The 21437-nt window shown below is 52.1% G+C and overlaps 1 protein-coding gene across 1 annotated transcript in view; it reads left to right on the top strand.

Moving 5' to 3' along the window:
* UBR4 (ubiquitin protein ligase E3 component n-recognin 4) overlaps positions 1 to 21437 on the top strand; it is a 148850-nt gene that overhangs the window by 84639 nt on the left and 42774 nt on the right. Inside the window, 18 exon segments of the mRNA XM_060259383.1 lie at positions 2064 to 2273; positions 4627 to 4776; positions 6299 to 6526; positions 7777 to 7855; positions 9000 to 9239; positions 9518 to 9686; positions 10119 to 10140; positions 10142 to 10264; positions 11011 to 11096; positions 11686 to 11773; positions 11892 to 12085; positions 14277 to 14516; positions 15710 to 15848; positions 16151 to 16276; positions 17184 to 17312; positions 18524 to 18867; positions 20685 to 20775; positions 21138 to 21222. Of these exon segments, the coding sequence (XP_060115366.1) occupies positions 2064 to 2273; positions 4627 to 4776; positions 6299 to 6526; positions 7777 to 7855; positions 9000 to 9239; positions 9518 to 9686; positions 10119 to 10140; positions 10142 to 10264; positions 11011 to 11096; positions 11686 to 11773; positions 11892 to 12085; positions 14277 to 14516; positions 15710 to 15848; positions 16151 to 16276; positions 17184 to 17312; positions 18524 to 18867; positions 20685 to 20775; positions 21138 to 21222 (2743 nt within the window).

Genomic DNA, 21437 nt, shown 5'->3' with positions numbered 1-21437 from the left:
ATCCAATCAGTCAGTCCCAAGGGAAATCAACCCTGACTGTTCCCTGGAAGGTCAGATGCTGAAGCTGAAGCTCAAATACTTTGGCCACCCAATGAGAAGGGAGCACTCCCTGGAGAAGACTCTCATGCTGGGAAAGACAGAAGGCAAAAGAAGAAGGGGACGGCAAAAGAGGAGATGGCTGGACAGCGTTACTGATGTAACAAACATGAATTTGAGCAGATTTCGGAGGATGGTGGAAGACGGAAGGGCCTGGCGTGACTTGGTCCAGGGGGTCACAAAGAGTCGGACTCAACTGAGCGACTGAACAACAACAAAACTGAGGTCCAAGGCCCTGTTTTTAGTCTGCACGATCCTCGTAGTCCCGGCCCTAAGCACAGAGTCTAGGCAGCCCCGTTGAAACAAGCTTGCGGTGAAATAGGGCTCCATGGTACAGCAGGCACTTGGATGTGGAGGCCCTGGGAGCCTCTCTGGTTTGCAGGGGACTCCCATTGCAGGCGTTTGGAAAGACTCTTCTCTGCTCCAGACCTTGAGGAGACAGTGCCGGAGCAGGGAACTCGTGACCTCTCTCTTAGAAGGCAGGTGCAGATGTTGAGGCATGCTGAGGATTTGAAGGCACAATTAGAATCATAGAGTCGGAAGGGACCTTCAGGGTCATCTAGTTCAGCCCCCTGCACAATTGGCCACAGGTTGCCTTTCCCGAACTGTTCTGTCCTTTAGGACAAAGCTTTCGCCATTGGGAAGAAGATGATGATGATGATGATATTGGATTCATATCCCGCCCTCCACTCTGAGTCTCAGAGCAGCTCACAATCTCCTTTACCTTCCTCCCCGACAACAAACACCCTGTGAGGTGGGTGGGGCTGAGAGAGCTCTCCCAGAAGCTTCTCTTTCAAGGATAACTGCGAGAGCTATGGCTGACCCAAGGCCATTCCAGCAGCTGCAGGTGGAGGAGTGGGGAATCAAACCCGGTTCTCCCAGATAAGAGTCCGCACACTTAACCACTACACCAAACTGCCAGAGCTATGGCTGACCCAAGGCCATTCCAGCAGCTGCAAGGGGAGGAGTGGGGAATCAAACCTGGTTCTCCCAGATAAGAGTCCGCTCACTTAACCACTATGGCTGACTCAAGGCCATTCCAGCAGCTGCAAGTGGAGGAGTGGGGAATCAAACCTGGTTCTCCCAGATAAGAGTCCGCTCACTTCACCACTATGGCTGACTCAAGGCCATTCCAGCAGCTGCAAGGGGAGGAGTGGGGAATCAAACCTGGTTCTCCCAGATAAGAGTCCGCTCACTTCACCACTATGGCTGACTCAAGGCCATTCCAGCAGCTGCAAGGGGAGGAGTGGGGAATCAAACCTGGTTCTCCCAGATAAGAGTCCGCTCACTTAACCACTATGGCTGACTCAAGGCCATTCCAGCAGCTGCAAGGGGAGGAGTGGGGAATCAAACCTGGTTCTCCCAGATAAGAGTCCGCTCACTTAACCACTATGGCTGTCCCAAGGCCATTTCAGCAGCTGCAAGGGGAGGAGTGGGGAATCAAACCTGGTTCTCCCAGATAAGAGTCCACACGCTTAACCACTATAGCTGACCCAAGGCTATTCCAGCAGCTGCAAGTGGAGGAATGGGGAATTAAACCCGGTTCTCCCAGATAAGAGTCCGCTCACTTAACCACTACACCAAACTGAAGCATGCAGCACATCCTCTCCCCTCGTCATCGAAGCTGGTTTTTATCAAGCCAGGCCATTGGTCCATCTAGTCTGGCTCCAGCAGCCTCCCTCCAGGGCCTCAGACAGAGAAATGTCTTTCCCACCACCCGAGATCCCTGGAACGAGATACTGTTTGAGCCCCCTGCTCTTCTGCCTCTCTAAGCTAAGACTTCAGAGAGCCCAGGGTGAAGTCGCCCAGATCTCACACTGCCTCTCAGGCAGCACTTACCTGCTTTGGTAGCCCTAGTTAACCTGCCCGTTATTTGCTCCCCCCCTCCCCGCCCAATGCAGGGGAAGTTTTATAGCCTTTGCTGCTTCAGAGAGACCATTTTCTCTTCCCCCTCCCCCACGTTCCAGGCCTCTTCCCTGATCTCCAGTGCAACAGCTGCTGCTTTGCTAAGCTCCGGTGCGGTGGACTATTGCCTGCATGTTTTGAAGTCTCTCCTGGAGTACTGGAAGAGCCAGCAGAATGACGAGGAGCCCGTAGCCACCAGCCAGCTCTTGAAGCCCCACACCACCTCTTCCCCACCAGACATGAGCCCCTTCTTCCTGCGCCAGTACGTGAAGGTGAGTGCCAAACCGGGACCCTGAGCGCAACGTGGCAGCGCCAGCGGGAATCGTGTTTTGGAGGGACTCAGAATCCCACCCCCCCGTATGGTTAAAAAATTCGCTCACTGAAATCCGGCTGAGTTTTATCATTGGACTTAGTTGCAGTGAGGTGTATTACAAAAGGGGGCTGGATTTGAGAGTTTTATTTCAAAGTACACAGTGGGGGGAAATGGGGCTGCTCCGACAAGATTATGCCCCCTCCTTGGAACGGGGAGGGAGGAGGATTGAGACTGCTGTGAGTGTGAGGAATTACCCATAATCCCTAGCCCTCTTCATTTCAATATTTCTGTCCTGCCCTTTCCTCCCCTGGAGGGCCTGAGGCCTTGTCCCAGCACCTTTCCTTGTCTTAAGTGGGCAAAGATAGCTCCCCCCCCTTGAAAATGCTTCTCCATTGGCTGAGGAGGTGCCTTGCAAATGTCAGGGCGAGTGGCAACGGCCCCGGGCGGCTTCCCGGCAGGCTCTCCCAGGCGGTCTTTCAGTCCATCTCAGCCGCTCCGGCGTTGCCTTTCTTCCGAACATCTGGCGGTGCCGCTTTCGCTTTCTCTCTTGCCCCGGCGCAGTACAATGGCATAAGCCGCATTAAACATTAGGGTGCTCTTCGCCTGGAGAACAGAAGGCGCAGGAGCTGTGGAGGCCTGTGGTGGCGACGGCTGGTTTAAGCTCTGCCTTTTATTCCCTCCTCTCAAAGGGGCCTGCTGTTTCCACATTACGCTTGTCAGTCAAGGCTCTTTTTAAAATTCCTCCGTAGCCACAGAAAGAGGCTCCAGGAAGGACTGACTGGGCGGAATGTAGATAGCTTATTTTTTTTAAAAAAAATTGTGGGCAAGAACGCAGGTTTGTTTCCCCGTCGCACCGTGTCAAGCTAGATCTGCGTATTTCCAGCATAAGTCCCTGAGTGTCTGGACGGGGGCACGCTATGTCAGACTCGTTACGAAAGCAGGGTTTCAAATAGCCGGAAAGACGGTTCTGTCGCGTGCAAGAAGGTTATTAGTCCCCGCAAGGCAGATATAGGAGTGTATTTTCATTCCACACCTCTCAAGGGTAGGGACACAACTCGTCAGCTTCTGGCCAGGGAAGGTTTTAGAAAACTAAGCTGGGAAGGAAGCAACAGGGACCACAATTCATTTTTTTAAAAGTTTCTTGTTATTGTTGAGTAGACAAGACTGACTTGGATGGACCAAAGAGGGTCTGATTCGGTAGAAGGCAGCTTCAGATGTTCATCTGTTCAAACACAAACACCACGGCTGCAGTACAGCAAATGGGCAGCTTCTCTTTCTCACCAGTCCTCCTTTTTTACTTTTCTCTTTCTTGTGCCCATTCTGTGTAGTACAAAGGGGCACTCCCTGTCTGTGAGGGATTGGAATAAGACTCAAACCACTCAAAGCCCAACAATAAGCAGCAGGTTTTTTTTAAAACTCTAGGAAAGGACTAAGCAAAAAGAGGTGCTGTTTACCCCGTGTGAAAAAGATCGTACTTTCCTCTGGATGAGCAGCTTTGAGGAGTGCTTTTCAGAATGGAGGTGCCATGTCACGGAAGGCCTTGTTTCTTTGTGCCTCCCTCCCTTTAGGGATCTTCCCAGCAGGGCCATTGAGGATGCTCTCCTATGGGCACCTGTGACCCTTTAAGTCCTCTAGTCCTAAAGCATTTAGGGCTGGAGAGACACTAACCAGTGCTTTGGGTTAGGCCAGGAAGGACTCTTAACAACCAGCGGAGTTTTTCTTAATCCTGCCCTCCCCTGCCCACCCCCCCCAGTGGCTCCATGCCAATCAACCGCCTGTATTCTGCATCAGCTGAAACTTCCCCAAAGTTTTCAGGTTAAATATGTTCTGCAAATCTCTTTTTTTTTTTCCTGGTGTGTTTTGCAAAGATTGGGGGACAGATGAAATTCCAAAGCCTGAAATGGGGAGCTTGCGTCTTCTCTGCCAACCAAAAATTTTCATTCACGAAGCAGCAGACGATACAAATTCCAGCCATAGTTTTGCTTCCTTGGAATACGCAGATTATTCCTCTTCGCATATCCTGTCCTCAGGCTGCATCTCTCGAGACAATCTCTCCCTTGGCTCATGGGATTTTTGCATTGTGCTTGGCCGTCATGAGGGGGCGCCCTTGCTCAAAGGCCACAGCTGGCCTGCAGGTGGATACCTGGCAGGGCACCCTGAAGTGCTGCCTGAGTGGGGGGGAGACCTGGGCTCCAAACTTTGGAGAGCCTCTGCCAGTGAACGGAAGACAGGGCACTGTCAGGCTCCAGAAACAGCCACTTCTTTAAATCGCTGTGATGTCATGCCCGATAATGATATTTTCTTACCTCCAGGGCCACGCTGCCGATGTGTTTGAGGCTTACACCCAGCTATTGACAGAGATGGTGCTGCGGCTACCCTACCAGATCAAGAAAATCGCTGACACCAACTCCCGCATTCCACCGCCAGTCTTTGACCATTCCTGGTTCTACTTCCTGTCAGAGGTAGGATGTGACAGGAGGCTTTGCGGGGGGGGGGAGGGGTGGTGATGCTGGCTCAGGCTCATCCCACATGCTCAAGAGAGGCTGCGTTGAAGCTGACGGTCTGGAGGCAGACCGTCCGTCGGAAATGGCCAGCCCAAGAGCAGGCTCCTTGGAGGCTGAGTGGCAGATTCCTCAGGGTAGAAAGCACCATGTGACCACAGCATCATAGAATCACAGAGCTGGACCTCCAGAGTCATCTAGTCCAACCCCGTGCACAATGCAGGAAATTCATAGATACCTTCCACACACACATCCCCAGTGACCCCTGCAGGCTCCATGCCCAGAAGATGGCAAAAACTCTCCAGGATCCCTGGCCAAGCTGGCCTGGAGAAAAATTGCTGGCTGGCCCCCAAGAGGCAATCGGTGTTTCCCTGGGTGTGTAAGAAAGGGCCAAAAGAATGAAGCGCTGCTGCAGCCCTTCCTGCCCTCCTTCCCATGATCTGCCTAATTCAGTGAATCCGCGTTGCTGTCAGATGGCCACCTAGCCTTTGCTTAAAATCTCCAAGGAGAGCCCATCACATCATGAGGAAGCCTGTTCCACTGAGGAACTGCTCTAGGAATTTCTTCCTAATATTGAATTAAAAACTGTTTTGATTCAAATTCAACCCCTTGGTTCTGGTCTGACCTTCTGGGGCAACAGAAAAAAAAAACTCCCCACCTTCCTCTGTGTGACAGCCCTTCAGGTACTAGAAGATGGTGATCGTATCACCTCTCAGCTGTCCCCTCTCTGGGCTAAACACACCCAGCTCCTTCAGCCTTTTTTCATAGGACTTGGTCTTCAGACCCCTCACCATCTTCGTCGCCCTCCTCTGGACGCGTTCCAGGTGGGATCTTGTTGGTGGGTCATGTCACCTGACATCTTTTGAGCTCAGAGCTGCTCCGCCACCTTCTGATCATTCTCGATGGTGACAACAGAGGACTGACCATGATTCCTTCTTCTGCAAAGCAGCCTGAGGACTGCTGCTAGAGTCCTTATTCAAGTTCTCCAGAGCCTTTCAACTGTATGAAAGGGGGAAAGGAGCCGCTCAGTGAACAACATGGATTGTTTCTTTCTTGCCGGCGGGGGGGGGGGGGGGGGAGGGAAAGGGGAGGGGTCGTGGGGGAGAGAAAACGGTCAAGGTGCAAAAAGCCTAGAGTTACACATTTCTGGGCTAAAATTCAGCTGGTCTATAGTCCAGCTTCCAGTTCAAAATTATATAGAGTCTTTTATCAGTGAGAAGCCTGGGGATAGCTCAGTTCCACTCTGTAAAATGTCAGCTTTCAAAAAATTTCTGTCTCTTTGGGAAAAAGCAAAACAGCCTGGGGCTCGTCTGCCTGCGTTCATCCTCCGGTGGAGACGTATCTGTGTTGGTTGGAGGCCTTGCTCTATGACTGGCCCGGAAGGCAGGCCTGTGTAGACCTGCAAGACTATCCCCTTCACATGCGCAAAGACTGGTGTGGACAGAGAGGCTGCAATCAGCATGTTCTTTCTCTCCTTGCCTAGTACCTGATGATCCAGCAGACACCCTTCGTGAGACGGCAAGTCCGCAAGCTGCTGCTGTTCATCTGCGGCTCCAAGGAGAAGTACCGGCAGCTCAGGGATCTCCACACGCTGGACTCCCATGTTCGTGGGATCAAAAAGCTCCTGGAGGAGCAAGGGATTTTCCTGAGAGCGAGTGTGGTGACGGCCAGTTCGGGCTCTGCCCTACAGTACGACACTCTCATCAATTTGGTAAGGAAGGGGAGCAGAAGCTGCCCCTTTGGCTGCATGCAAGGTTTGGGAGCTGCTTCCGAGAGGAGCAGAGGGTTCTGTGTCATTGTGGAAGCTGTTGCCTTTGTGGAAACTGTGCCTAGTTGCTGGAGGGCCTGCCCTTCGCTTGGACTTAACGGGAAACTAGCGTGGAATTAACCGAGCCAGTTGCAAACTTTACACTGGCTACTGCCAGGGTCTGCTTAAGGCACTGTCAAAAAGACCTGAGATGATTTGTGATTCTTAAAATCCTGCTGAGGCTCTCTACTCCCTCCCCCCCCCCCCCCCGAATTACAATTGGAAACGTGCATCAGCCTTATACCTGAAACCTTTGGAGCGTGTGAGAGTAACAGCAGCTCTGCCTTAGAGATGTGTTTCTAAATGAATCCCTGTTCTGAACATGACCAGACCGATAACTCATGCAGAGACGCAGTATGTCTGATAGCAGGTAATTTTGTTGAGTCTCTGCAGTGGGTGGGACTGGATCCCTCGCTAACCCATTGCAAAGACAGAGCAGGGTTGCCCCCCCCTCCATCAGGACCTGGCAGCAGGGTGGGTGTGATTCCGGAAGAGAAACTTGAGCAGAGATATGAAGGGTAGCCTCCAAGGGTGGTGTTTTAGACTCACAGGAGCCTTCATTCTGAAATTAGTTCTCAGCAGTGGAATTCACTGCCACAGGAGGTGGTGGCGGCTACAAGCATAGCGAGCTTCAAGAGGGGACTGGATAAGCATATGGAGCAGAGGTCCATCAGTGGCTATTAGCCACAGCGTATTGTTGGAACTCTCTATCTGGGGCAGTGATGCTCTGTATTCTTGTGCTGGGGGGGGGGCACAGCCGGAGGGTTTCTAGCCCCACTTGTGGACCTCCTGATGGCACTTGGGTTTTGGGGGGGTTTTGCCACTGTGTGACACACAGTGTTGGACTGGATGGGCCATTGGCCTGATTCAACATGTTCTTAACACAGAGGGTTTCACTGATTTCAGTTCCGGTTTACATCTCAAACGGCATAAATGTTCTCTAACCACTTGCTTGACTTTTGTAGTTTTCTATAAACTTTTCAAGATCAGAATAATTTAGAATGTCAGAGGTGGTTTTATCCATTGGTGATGTCGGTGTCGGTGGTGTTTATGGCCTTTCTCTCGTACCCAGAAAGGTTCCTGGCCTGAGGGCTCTACAAGTCGGGAAGCCTGGCTTGGTCCTTCCTACCTGAATTCTTCTGTATGTTTTCCAGATGGAGCACCTGAAGGCTTGTGCGGAAATCGCCACACAGCGAACAGTGAACTGGCAAAAGTTCTGCATCAAAGATGACTGTGAGTTGATTCCCATGTGTGTTGTGTTTCAGAGGGGCCAGGATTCTGTGCTCGAGCTAGGGATTCCCAGGTTCCTCTGTCAGTTTGCCTGTTTCTTCCACTGTGAGGAGAAATCATTGCAAACGTTGCCCCTTTCTTTTCCTTTGTAAGGCTTGTCGGGAAGGCTGGGGCATCAGCTGGAGAGAGGATAGCAGGCTGACATCATTTGGGGTGGGGCGAAGGCCAATCTCTGTTGCCTGGCATCTATCAGATGCTGAGCAGGTCTCGCAAAACAAGGCTTCTGCTTTTCCAAGCTTGTCTCTGTGGCTGTGAGGTCTAGAAGCCGGGTCTTCGTCTAAAACAAACGTTGGTGCCCACAGAATCTGTTTCCTGCAAATGCGGTGTGGGGGTTTTCAAAATATTTTTCTATATATTTCTGTGTTTGTGTGCATGCCTGGAAGTCATGGGAGGGACGGTGGCTCAGTGGTAGAGCATCTGCTTGGTAAGCAGAAGGTCCCAGGTTCAATCCCCGGCATCTCCAACTAAAAAGGGTCCAGGCAAACAGGCATGAAAAACCTCAGCTTGAGACCGTGGAGAGCTGCTGCCAGTCTGAGTAGGCAATACTGACTTTGATGGACCAAAGAGGGTCTGATTCAGTAGAAGGCAGCTTCAGATGTTCATGGGGAGGGATGGTGGCTCAGTGGCAGAGCATCTGCTTGGGAAGCAGAAGGTCCCAGGTTCAATCCCCGGCATCTCCAACTAAAAGGGCCCAGGCAAATAGGTGTGAAAAACCTCAGCTTGAGACCCTGGAGAGCCGCTGCCAGTCTGAGTAGACAATACTGACTTTGATGGACCGAGGGTCTGATTCAGTAGAAGGCAGCTTCAGATGTTCATATGTTCATGGCGACTTCTGGCAGCTCCTACTGGGGGCACGGACGACATGGAGAGGAGTGGCTTGATGCAGCCTGCCCCTGCCTCCCTGCCCTGGCATCCCAAGGAGGTCTCCCATCCAAGTCCTTGCCAGAGTCGACAAGATCTGATGAGATCGGGTTTGCCTGGGTTATCCAGGTCAGGACCAAATTGTGGCTTTAATAATCTGTAGCGTGGACGACCCAAAGGATTTGTTTGTTGAGCTCTCTCTCTCACTCTTCCTCCTCCTCTCCAGCTGTCCTCTACTTCCTGCTGCAAGTGAGCTTCCTGGTGGACGAAGGGGTGTCCCCAGTCCTGCTGCAGCTCCTGTCCTGTGCTCTGTGCGGCAGCAAAGTCCTGTCGGCCGCTTCTTCCTCTGGGTCATCCAGCACTTCGGCCTCGGCTCCTGCGGGCTCTGGGGCTGGGCAGCCAGCGGGGCAGAGCAAGTCCTCTGCCAAGAAGAGCAAGAAAGAGGAGAAGGAGAAGGACAGGGATGGTAAGCTGGGGTGTGTGTGTGTGTGTCTGTCTTCGGTCTTTCTGTAGGCTTCAACCCTGCTGCCCTTTTCAGTGAAAGGGCAGAGGTGCCTGCAGTAGAAGGATGGCATGAGGAATCTGAAGAACTGCCCTGCCAAGTTCTCCATTGGCAGCCCAGCGGAGTGTGGTGGTGGCAGACATCCTGTATCCCCAGCACTGGGCAACTGGAGGGGGCCAGTCTGCTGAATGTGAAGTGTCCTGTCCTCTGTGTGTGTGTGTCCTCACTCCTCGACCTTGCAGGGGAGGGCTCTGGCAGCCAGGAAGACCAGCTGTGCACGGCGCTGGTGAATCAGTTGAACAAGTTTGCCGACAAGGAGACCCTGATCCAGTTCCTGCGCTGCTTCCTCCTGGAGTCCAACTCCTCCTCCGTCCGGTGGCAGGCACACTGCCTGACTCTCCACATCTACCGGTGAGTATGGGGAGCCCAGCTTCGCGTAGCCCCTCATATGGCATGAATCACAGTTCCCGTCTTAGGCCTAGGAAGGCATCATGCAGGTGGTGGTCTCTCGGCCTCCCCCCTTCTGTCGGAGGGTCCCTAAATGACCTTAGCCCCTGCCAGCTTCTTGCAGTGGTCTCTCCTGACCTGGAACTGGGAGGGGGGGGGGCAGCCAGATGCTGGGTGGTGACAGTGATGGTGGCCTCAGACAAAAGTTGGACCTCCAAAAGAGACAAGGAGAAATACGGTCCTGGAGAGAGATGGGTTTTATTTCATCGCAGCTCTGGATCAGGAGGAGAAGGGGGGAACCGGAAGGGGGTCGTATTTCAGCAGGGGTGTGAAGAGGGCCGGGGTGGGGAGGGCCATCTTTGGTCATCTGCCTCCTTTGTCCCTGCCGCCCTCCAGGAACTCAAACAAATCCCAGCAAGGAGCTGCTGCTGGACCTCATGTGGTCCATCTGGCCGGAGCTGCCAGCTTACGGGAGGAAGGCTGCCCAGTTTGTGGATCTCCTGGGTTACTTCTCTCTGAAGACGCAGCAGACAGAGAAGAAGGTGCGCCCGCCTCTCCCCCCTCCCCCCCCCGGAAGCAACAGGCCCCGCCAGTTTGGAGAGCCAGTTTGGTGTAGTGGTTAAGTGTGCGGATTCTTATCTGGGAGAACCGGGTTTGATTCCCCACTCCTCCACTTGCCTTTTATCTCCCACTCCTCCACCTGCCTTTGATTCCCCACTCCTCCACTTGCCTTTTATCTCCCACTCCTCCACCTGCCTTTGATTTCTCACTCCTCCACTTGCCTTTGATTCCCCACTTCTCCACTTGCACCGGCTGGAATGACCTTGGGTCAGCCATAGTGGTGAAGTGAGCGGACTCTTATCTGGGAGAACCGGGTTTGATTCCCCACTCCTCCACTTGCACCTGCTGGAATGGCCTTGGGTCAGCCATAGCTCTAATAGAGAGCCAGTTTGGTGTAGTGGTGAAGTGCGCGGACTCTTATCTTCATGAATTAGTTTGCTCTGGGGCCATTTTTCCTGAGCTATTACAAAAATGTGTGAGCCAGAGGCTAAAAAACTGTGGGCTAGCTCATACTAACTCAACTTAGAGGGAACACTGCCCTGAAGCCGCTTGTAGAATTGCTGAGTCAGATTATTATGAACTCCTTGCGAGAGGTAGGAATGGAAAAAGCTGGATGGTTTCAGAAAGTGAATGGATCCCACCCCACAGGAGTGATTCTGGGTTCCACAGGGATCTGCCCTGACTTCCCAAGTTCCCCTTAGTGACTTTCTTTGACTTTCCTTTTCAGTTGAAGGAGTATTCCCAAAAAGCTGTCGAGATCCTCCGAATGCAAAACCACATCCTAACAAATCACCCCAACTCCAACATTTACAAGTGAGTCTCTGCAGCCTGCCCCACTCCTGCAGGGAAGGTCTCTCCCCTCCCTAGCGTGTTGTGGGGGCGGCCCACCTTCAGAGAAGAGTCCGGCCAGTTCTCTCGACTGGAGAGCATCCTTCGAGGAACGCATCGCTCAGCTCGGCCTGCCTCTCCCAGCCCCGGTCTGGGTCAGCAACCTCCGCCATATCAAACCCCCTCACCCAGACCCTCCTCCTCTCTGTCTCCTCCTGTGACTCCCTGATGCTTGGGGTCTTGCTGCATTGCCCCACCCCACTTGCCCCACACACATTCTTCGTGCAACGCAAGGTCTTGGCTTTCAAAGGAGGTTGAACAGTTCCCTTTTGTTTGAGCCGAAGGTCTCTCAGCAGTTGCCAGACAGGATGGCAAAAAAGACTCCTCTGGGTTCAAAGGCAGTAAATCTCTGGGTATCAGAAACCAGGGGAGAAGCCACAGGAGTGGGCTGTCTTTGTGCTTCCCCATGGTGGGGAGGAGGGAGGGAGAAGCTGCCTTTGGAAACAGCCCAGCGGTTCTTGCAATCCCAGTTGCCTGGCTAGATTTCCAGCAAGCCTCCTCGTCTCCTTTGCAGCACTCTCTCTGGCCTGGTGGAGTTTGACGGCTACTATCTGGAGAGCGACCCTTGCCTCGTGTGCAACAACCCAGAAGTGCCCTTCTGCGTGAGTAGCCGCTTCCGGGCGCCAGCCCCACCTTGCGGGCTCACCATGTTTCAGTTCCGTGTGGCTCGGTGGGGCAAATGTGCCTTTTTTTTTGCAACCCGTTCCTCTTCCGTTCCAGTACATCAAACTCTCCTCCATCAAAGTGGACACCCGCTACACCACCACCCAGCAGGTCGTGAAGCTCATCGGCAGCCACACCATCAGCAAAGTGACCGTGAAGATCGGGGACCTGAAGCGCACCAAGATGGTCCGGACCATCAACCTGTATTACAACAACCGGACGGTGCAGGCCATCGTGGAGCTGAAGAACAAGTGAGGGCTGGAGCTGGGAGGGCCGGCTTGGAGAGTGGGGAGGGGCGAGTTGGGCTGGGAACAGGCCCTTTTCCTGGCCTGGGCCATCCCTTCCTTCAAGGGGGAGCTGGCCAGACCTGATTGGTGTATTGAGTGGGCGGGGGAAGAGGGCGGGTGTGCTGGCGTCACATCCTTGTTGCCTCTAGCTCAGGGTGACCCCAAGATGCTTTAGCTAGGGTCCCAGAGGCCTTGGGACTTTCCGGTCTTCAGGCACAGAGCTCAGGGGACCCCCGTTAATAGTCCTTAGACCTCATTGGTCACCGTAGGCAGGTGCTGGTTTTTTGAAATGGATAAACTGAAAATATTGCTGGTGCTCTAGAAGGGGGATAGACGTGTTCATGGAGGGCGGGACTCTCAGCCACTCTTTGGTTCTGCAGCCGAATGGAACGTCTCTGTTTTGGTAATTGCTGAGGTTGTGGGGGAGGAGTGCTACTTTTGTACCCTCCTTTGAGGATTTCTGCCGCCCTCTCTTGGTTGATCTTTGGTATGAGCCGGCCACATGGCTGTTCTAATCTTCTGGTGCCTTCCAGCAGGATTCTCTTGCTCACAACTGCATCACTGTCATGCTGGGGTATAACCTGTAACACAAAGAACGCAAGGGAAGGACTGCGCTTTTGTTTGTTTCAGCTGTAGTACATCAGTCCCTGCCCTCCTCCTTCCCTCCCATTGCCCTGCCTTAACTTGCAGCAAACTCCTCGGGGCGGGGGGGGGGGGGCTTCCATTTCAGAAGCAACTTTTAGTGGGGCAGGGGCTGGTTGGAAAAGGTGCCAGATGGTGCAGAAAGCTTGGCTGCCTTCCATGGTATGGCCATTTCTTCTTGGGGGCTGCTGTGGCATCCGCTGACCTGTTATCCCATCCACCTGTAAAGGCTTACAGAGGGCGGCAGTGGTCATAGCACACACAGAAGGTTCCCAGTCAGCTCTCTGAAATCTCCCATTAAGAATGTATCATGCAGCAAGACTAGAGGAGTCAGTCTGATGTACTGGGTAAATCTGCAGACTCTTATCCGGGAGACCCGGATTTGATTCCCTACTCCTCCACTTGCACCTGCTGGAATGGCCTTGGGTCAGCCATAGCGGTGAAGTGAGCGGACTCTTATCTGGGAGAACTGGATTTGATTTTCCCCTCCTCCACTTGCAGCTGCTGGAATGGCCTTGGGTCAGCCATAGTGGTGAAGTGAGCGGACTCTTCTCTGGGAGAACCGGATTTGATTTTCCCCTCCTCCACTTGCAGCTGATGGAATGGCCTTAGGTCAGCCATAGCTCTCGCAGAGCTTGTCCTTGAAAGGGCCGCTTCCGTGAGAGCTCTCTCAGCCCCACCTACCTTACAGGGTGTCTGTTGTGGAGGATGAAGGTAAAGGAGATTGTAAGCCGCTCTGAGACTCTTGAGTTTCAGAGTGAAGGGCAGGGTATAAACCCACCATCTTCTTCTCCCTGGGCCTGAGACCCTGGAGGGCTGCTGTACGTAAATGTCCAGGTGAGCCTCTGACTCTGTTTAAGGGAAGGCAACTTCCTGTGCCTCGGGGGAAGCCTGCCTCCTTGGCTGAAGGACCTGTGCTCCACCCCCGGCATCTGAAGGGAAGGAGGGGCTGGGAAAGGTCTTTCCCTGCTTGGAACCCTGGAGAGATGCTCTCAGTCTGCACAGGCAGTCTGGGCTAGAGGACGCCTGGCCCTGGAAGGGCAGCTTTGTATGTCACAATGGGAGGGTTCTAAGCGGGGATGAAGCCCAGGGAGCAGAAGACCTCTTCGTAAGCATCCTTCTCTCTTCCCCCGTTTGTCTCCCCCCTCCCACCTCTTGCAGGCAAAATACCCTTGCCAAGAAGAAGGAGAAGTTAAAAATCCCCAGGTGGGGCGGGGGGAGCATCTGCAAGTGTAGAATTAAAACGTTTGTCTGTCTTTTGCTTGAGGCCTCAGCAGCGCTTTAGGATTAAACAGCCCTGCTGTTGAAGGGATAAGGGCTTGAAACATATTTCCACCTCCCTATCCTGTCAACGCAGAAGTGGAGGACGTGAACCCGAGAGCCAGTCTGCTTTCCTCTGTCCTGTTGAAAGGAGCTTTCTGGCTGCAGAGATGGGCTTTGGTGTGGAGCAGAGTCTGGCGACCGGGTCTTTCCTGGCTTTTGAATGACTTTGCTCTCCTTCCTCACTTCCCAGGCCTGCCCGCTGGCATAAAGCCAAGAAGGTGCAGCTCACCCCGGGCCAGACGGAGGTGAAGATTGACTTGCCTCTGCCCATCGTGGCTTCCAACCTGATGATTGAGTTCGCTGACTTCTACGAGAACTACCAGGCGTCCACGGAGACCTTGCAGTGCCCACGGTGCAGCGCTTCCGTCCCGGCCAACCCTGGGGTGTGCGGGAATTGCGGAGAGAACGTTTACCAGTGTCACAAATGCAGGTGGGCTGAAGTTCTCTGGCAGCCAGAGTGTGGCATGTGAACCTATGAAGTGGCCTTAGACTGAATCAGACCCCCCTGGGTCCATCAAGTCAGGCTTGTCTACTCAGACTGGCAGCGGCTCTCCAGGGTCTCAAGCTGAGGTTTTTCACGCCTACTTGCCTGGACCCTTTTTAGTTGGAGATGCCGGGGATTGAACCTGGGACCTTCTGCTTCCCAAGCAGATGCTCTACCACTGAGCCACCATCCCTCCCTTTAAGTCAGTCTTGTCTTCTCAGACTGGCAGCGGCTCTCCAGGGTCTCAAGCTGAGGTTTTCCACGGCTACTTGCCTGGACCCTTTTTAGTTGGAGATGCCAGGGATTGAACCTGGGACCTTCTGCTTCCCAAGCAGATGCTCTACCACTGAGCCACCATCTCTCCCTTTAAGTCAGTCTTGTCTACTCAGACTGGCAGCGGCTCTCCAGGGTCTCAAGCTGAGGTTTTCCACGCCTACTTGCCTGGACCCTTTTTAGTTGGAGATGCCGGGGATTGAACCTGGGACCTGTTGCTTACCAAGCAGAGGCTCTACCAGTGAGCCACCGTCCCTCCCCACCTGAGGTTTGGGCCTAGAGAGGTACAGTGGGAGGTACCGCTGGGCAGACGTGGCTCGTTTCTTGTCCAGCAGTTGCCAGGTTTGTTCTCTTTGGGGTGCTCTTCTTGCAAAGGCACATTTCTTTATTGGGGTGGCGAATCTGTGCCTGGCCTGTATCGCTTCTGGCTGCAGGTAATTGAAAGGAGACACTCCATACTTGTAGAAAACTAGATATGGGGAGCATAGAGATTTTGTGTCAACTCCCTGACGTGTTAGCTTTCTGCCTGCGGGGATATATTTGTTTCAGTAGGGACAAGGAGTGAGTCCTGCTGAGCCCTCACCCACAGCCTGAAGCAGTGCTGTCCAGAAACAGGTTTCCCAGCTCCTCTGCCATTTTCTAAGGACCGTCCTTTGATGGGGAAGCTGATTTTCAGCTGCAAAAGGGCTCCTGTAACAATGTGCAGCCTTTTAAAAGGCAGGGAGGGGAGGGGGCTCCAGTGTCGTGTGGGCAGAGCTGCTCCCTCCTCCCACCTGTGGCCTCCCTGTGGGCAGCTGGGAAGAGGGGGGAGGCTCTTTGGGCTGGGGCTGCCCCCCCCCAAACCCACCGTGTTCTCCACCTCCCAGGTCTATCAATTATGACGAGAAGGACCCCTTCCTCTGCAACGCCTGCGGCTTCTGCAAATACGCTCGCTTCGACTTCATGCTCTACGCCAAGCCTTGCTGCGCGGTGGATCCCATTGAGAACGAGGAGGACAGAAAGAAGGTGAGCTTCCCTCCCAGGAGAGCCAGGCGTCTCGCCGCTGAGCGTTCCCTGAGCTGGAATCACTTCCACACCCCAGAAAGGTGGACAGGGAGGAGGAGGATGGACCCTTCCCTCACAGGCAGCTCTTCCCCTCATCATGGAGAGCAGCAGCTGACATAGGTTCTCAGCATGGAGCCCCCCCCCCTGCAGTGGTAGCCACTGCGCTGGCTTTGCAGGGGTCAGATTTAAGTGCTTGCTGAGTGTTCATCAGCATAGCAAAACCGGGTCTGAAATAACACCTCCTGCACTCTTGCGCTTCGAAGGCAGTGACCAACATCAACACCCTGCTGGACAAGGCCGACAGAGTCTACCACCAGCTCATGGGGCATCGGCCTCAGCTGGAAAGCCTCCTCTGCAAAGTGAACGAAGCTGCGCCAGAGAAACCACAGGTAACCGCAGGCGGAGAACCAATACCCTGCTGGGTGGGGCGGGCGGTGATTTCTCAGCCCACCAGGAAAATTAGGCCCCACCACTACACACTAAGATTGTGTGTTCTAACTGTGGCAAGTTGCACTTGGAGGAAACCAGGAAATGGAGGGGTGCATTGGTGTGCAGGAGAAGAGAGGGTGGCATTAGTGAACCCGCAGCACATTCTCAATCCTACATTTGGCAGATCAAATATTTGGGTTCCTTGTCCTGGCCAATAGGCCCAAACCAACCAAAGAATTAGGGTTTGTAGAATCTTTCAGGCTCAAGTGCCATGTTCTACTGGAGAAAGTTTTCCTTCCAGACGTTTCGTTCTCCGCAGCTGAGAACGAAACGTCTGGAAGGAAAACTTTCTCCAGTAGAACACGGCACTTGAGCCCGAAAGATTCTACAAACCCTAATGATGTTACCAGCCATGAAAACCTGAAATCTTTGACAACCAAAGAATCCTGGGAGTTTCTGATTCTTTAGTTTGGGGTCTCAGACCATATTTGTTGTGGTGTCTCAGGCGCTATCTGCAGTTGGTTACTCAGAAGGAGAGGCACAACTTGGAGCCACTTGGTGTCCAAGGGAACGGATCACAGTAATTAAAATCTAGGTTATTGCTGGAAGAGATGTCATTCACGTGTATTCAAGACTCCACAGCTGTAGGGACTAGAAACTTGATAAGTAAATGTGCAGGATTCTGGCAGTTCTATGCTTGTGTAGTTTTTATGGCAGGGCATTGCATAGCCAGTTTGCGTGCTGGTATAAAGACGTCTGTTTAAACTTGGTCCCCAATTCTTGGGTGTCTTCTCTCCCCTCTCTGTGCAATTCCCTTCCCTCTTACTTTTCCACTGGCAGAATTCTCTCTCCCCCCTCATATTTCAGGACGACGCCGGCGGCAGCGGAGGCATCAGCTCCACCTCGGCCAGTGTGAACAGATACATTCTGCAGCTGGCGCAGGAATACTGTGGCGACTGCAAGAATTCTTTCGATGAGCTCTCCAAGATAATTCAGGTAAGCAGCCTCCGTGCCGCAGGGATGAGGGGGAAAGTGAAACTGACTTGGATGGAAGTTTTTCATGCAAACCCAAGGGTTTTGGCTCCCTATCCCCAGAGGATGGGTGCCTCTTCTGCAAGAAGCTGCCTGTTCTGGCACCGTGCACGCTTGGGGAAGCCACCCCATTTAAAGCATCCTTCGAGCCGGAGTTGGATGCTGCATACATTTTAAGCCCAGGCAGGGAACATATATGAACATATGAAGCTGCCTTATACTGAATCAGACCTTTGGTCCATCAAAGTTAGTATTGTCTTCTCAGACTGGCAGCGGCTCTCCAGGGTCTCAAGCTGAGGCTTTTCACGCCTATTTGCCTGGACCCTTTTTTGGAGATGCCAGGGATTGAACCTGGGACCTTCTGCTTCCCAAGCAGATGCTCTACCACTGAGCCACCGTCCCTCCCCAAGGGAAAAGGCCAGTTTTGAGAAGAAGGGGAACCTCTCCCACTCTCGCTTTCCAGAGCTAGTTTTCTGCAGCCACATTGCTGATTTAAAACATGTAGTTCTCTGGCCTGTTTTTCTGCTTCTGGTTAAAATAGAAATGATGTGAGAGAGCCATGATTCGGATTTCCTTTTTGAAAAAGCTACACATAGTACAGCTGCTTTGGAGGGTGGGAAGGGGCACTGGTGGCAGTCGTATTCCTCCTCCCAGGCCTCTTCCCCAGTTTAACACCCTTCCCCCCCCCCCCCCCAGCAATTAGCTTTGACTCTGGCAGCGTAGAAAGGAGACCAGCACCTCACTTGTACCTAATCTCTTTTCTCTTGACTCATACCCGGTGGAAATAATTCCAACTTGGCAAGGGTTATTTGAATCATAAACGAGCCAGAGGAGGAGGTTAAACACCGCTTGCCTCTGAACTTCAAAGCAATGTATTATAGGCTGCTAATTAAAAAAAAAAACCCTGCTAGAGAACCTTATTTGGGATTTCTTTGCCAACTTTGCATTGTGTCTCTGAGCTGCAGCTGTTGTGGCTGAATGTTGCCTCTAGAGGGCAGTGTTGTAGCTGCAGCCTCTTTTCGGGGACTGACTTTCATTTTCGGCTAAGGGGGGTTAGTTGGTTGGAATGGAGAGGTTTGACTTGGCCCCGATAGGGGCTGTCCAGAGGCGAGGATGCAAGCTGGCTCTCTCCACCATCCCCTGAGCTCCCCTCTCCCTCCTTTATCCGCCTGCAGAAGGTCTTCGCCTCGCGGAAGGAGCTCCTGGAGTACGACCTGCAGCAGAGAGAGGCGGCCAGCAAGTCCTCCCGCTCCGCGGTTCAGCCCACCTTCACCGCCAGCCAGTACCGCGCCCTCTCTGTCCTGGGCTGCGGCCACACTTCCTCCACCAAGTGCTATGGCTGCGCCTCGGCCGTCACCGAGCACTGCATCACCCTGCTGCGGGCGCTGGCCACCAATGCCGCCATCCGCCACATCCTCGTGTCCCAAGGCCTCATCCGAGAGCTCTTTGACTACAACCTGCGGCGTGGGGCGGCCACCATGCGAGAGGAGGTCCGCCAGCTCATGTGCCTTCTGACCAGGTTGGTCCAGGGCAGGGGGGCCAAATTTGCGTAATGTAAGAGCCACACGGAGTAAACATCGGATGTTTGAGAGCTGCAAGACGTGAACGTCAGATGTTTGAGAGCTGCAAGGAAGGGAGGGAGGCAAATAGATGGGGGAGGGATGAGGGGAAGGAGAGGTTGAAAGAAAGCAACTTTGACATTAAATACATTCTCTATGCTGTTGGCTGCCTTGGCTTGGAGAAGTGCTTTAAAGAGACAATTGTCTTCTCCAAGCAGGCCAACGGGGCAGTGGGGGCTTTGAGAGCCACACAGTAGGTGTGAAAGAGCCACATGTGGCTCCCGAGCCACAGTTTGGCCACCGCTGGTCTGGGGCCTTCCACAGGGGGGCCAGGGTGCTGGGCCTTCCACCGTCCAGAAGGTGGTCCTGTGATAGAGCCATCTGTAGGGTTGGGGCCTGCTCCTGAAAACACAAGGCTCCCAGGGCAAGGGTACGTGTTAGCAGCATCCTTTCCTGAGCCCCAGCTGGCTAGAGAGGAGTGAGGGAATTAGACGCAGTGTGTGTCTTGTCTGCCTTCCATGTTGAGGAATGGCTCACTCAAGAGCTGTTAACACCCTGCCTTTTGGAATGCAGCATGGAGGAATAAGATAACGGTATATAAGAGTATCTGTGCAGGAAAAAAAGGCTCCCAGGAATTGTTTGCTGCACTTTAGACTCCGTTTATTAGATACTGGAATATTTTATTTAATTATTTTTAATTTTATTTTTTAATTTTTAATTTTAATTTTTTATTTTACTGACTGACAGTAATGATTGTATGACAGTATGTATAATTGTGATTGATAGTAGTTATAGCACCTGTTTTATCTATTTTAATTAATTTATGTAATTGAACTGTATTTTAAATCATTGTTTATCTTGTATTTTATCTAAATCATGGCGTGCCATGTCTGTGAGCCGCCCTGAGCCCGCCTTTGGCGGGGGAGGGCGGGATATAAGAATAAAACTAACTTACTTACTTATTTAATTTTATTATTAAATAATAAAATTTTATTATTTTCGCAACATATTGAAAGACATTTATCAAATATAAGTTTCAAAATACTGATCAATACATTACAAAATTTCCACCTCCCCCCCCAGCCCTCTTTTCTTTGACCTCTGCTGGTGCTTAATACAATTAAAAAGAAAAGAAAGGTAAAATTCACGCTTGTAGAATCTTCTCTTTCTATCTACCTTAATATAAAATAAATCAAGACTATATATTGATTATTATTAAAATTAACCCTATATTTATCCCATAGTCTAACTTCTACTAAGTTATATATCAGATCAGAAATCCATGTTACCATTTTCTCTTCCCCTTAAAAGTTCAGATAATATTTTCATAAACTACTAAGTGTCTCTTAACTTTCAATTACTTTTCAACATATTTTCACCGTTATACAATCTTCACTAAAAATTACAGTTACCTTAGCAAAAGATAACCAAGACTATATGAAAATTATTATAATTAACCCTCTATTTATCTCATTAATAGATAAATTATTAGATACTGGAATAGACATGGGCCAAGAGAACAAGTTAAAGAAGCTGTAGGAAGACATATCTCACTGTAGTTGATAGAACAAGCTAAATACACACACCTGTGCAGCTGGGAAGATCTGGACTTTGTTATTACTATTGCGTGCAATATTTTAATTGAGAACTGGTTATTTGTATTGTATATATTTAAGGATTTTCTCTTTGTATCAAATGTAATTAACGATACCTTTCCCTGTAATTTTTATAAAGCTTGTAAGGCTCCTAATTGCTTTTCTCCCCTGCCCGGTAACAGGGACCACCCAGAAGCCACCCAGCAGGTGAACGACCTCATCATCGGCAAAGTGTCGGCTGCTCTGAAGGGCCACTGGGCAAACCCTGACCTGGTGAGGAGGCCTGGGGCTTTCTGGACTTGTTTTCTGGCCACATCTTTGGGTGGGTGGAGGCGGGGTTGTAAGAGCCCCTGTAAGAGTAGCGTCTGACTCACTCCGATTGCATTAACTTCCCCGCAAACATGCCCTCGTGGCAACTCTGCAGGGATATTTGCATGGTTCTGTTTTTAAAGAGACATGGGGTGAACCAAAGCATCTGTCCTGGATCGAATTCCTTCCACCTGTTGGCCTGTTGCACTCTCTGAGGACAGATGTCAGACTTGCCTGCTTTCTCGGCTTCCCCTGCAAGGGTGGCCGAAGGAGAACAACCGGTGCTTCAGACTGACCCACCTCTCTGCCCTTTGCTTCCATCACAGGCCAGCAGCCTCCAGTACGAGATGCTGCTGCTGACGGACTCCATCTCCAAGGAGGACAGCTGCTGGGAGCTGCGGCTGCGCTGTGGTGAGTCCCTGCAGCCCAAAGGGTGGCCAGCGGAGTAGGAGCTCTTGCTTGCCTGAAGTCCCAGGTCCAGATAGAAGGTCAGGCTGCCCCTCTCTCTCTCTCTCTCTCAGACCCCAGAAAGCGCCTGCCAGCCAGTGCTCGGCTGGAGGAGGAATTGTAGCTCAAGCAGTTGGTGTGGCTCAGTAGCAGAGCCTTCAGTAGGGTGCAGAAGGTCC

Source organism: Heteronotia binoei, chromosome 18, assembly GCF_032191835.1.
Source record: "Heteronotia binoei isolate CCM8104 ecotype False Entrance Well chromosome 18, APGP_CSIRO_Hbin_v1, whole genome shotgun sequence".
Classification (NCBI taxonomy): Eukaryota; Metazoa; Chordata; class Lepidosauria; order Squamata; family Gekkonidae; genus Heteronotia; species Heteronotia binoei.
The sequence above is the reverse complement of the archived record's forward strand: the minus strand, read 5'-3'. Positions and strand labels throughout refer to the sequence as shown.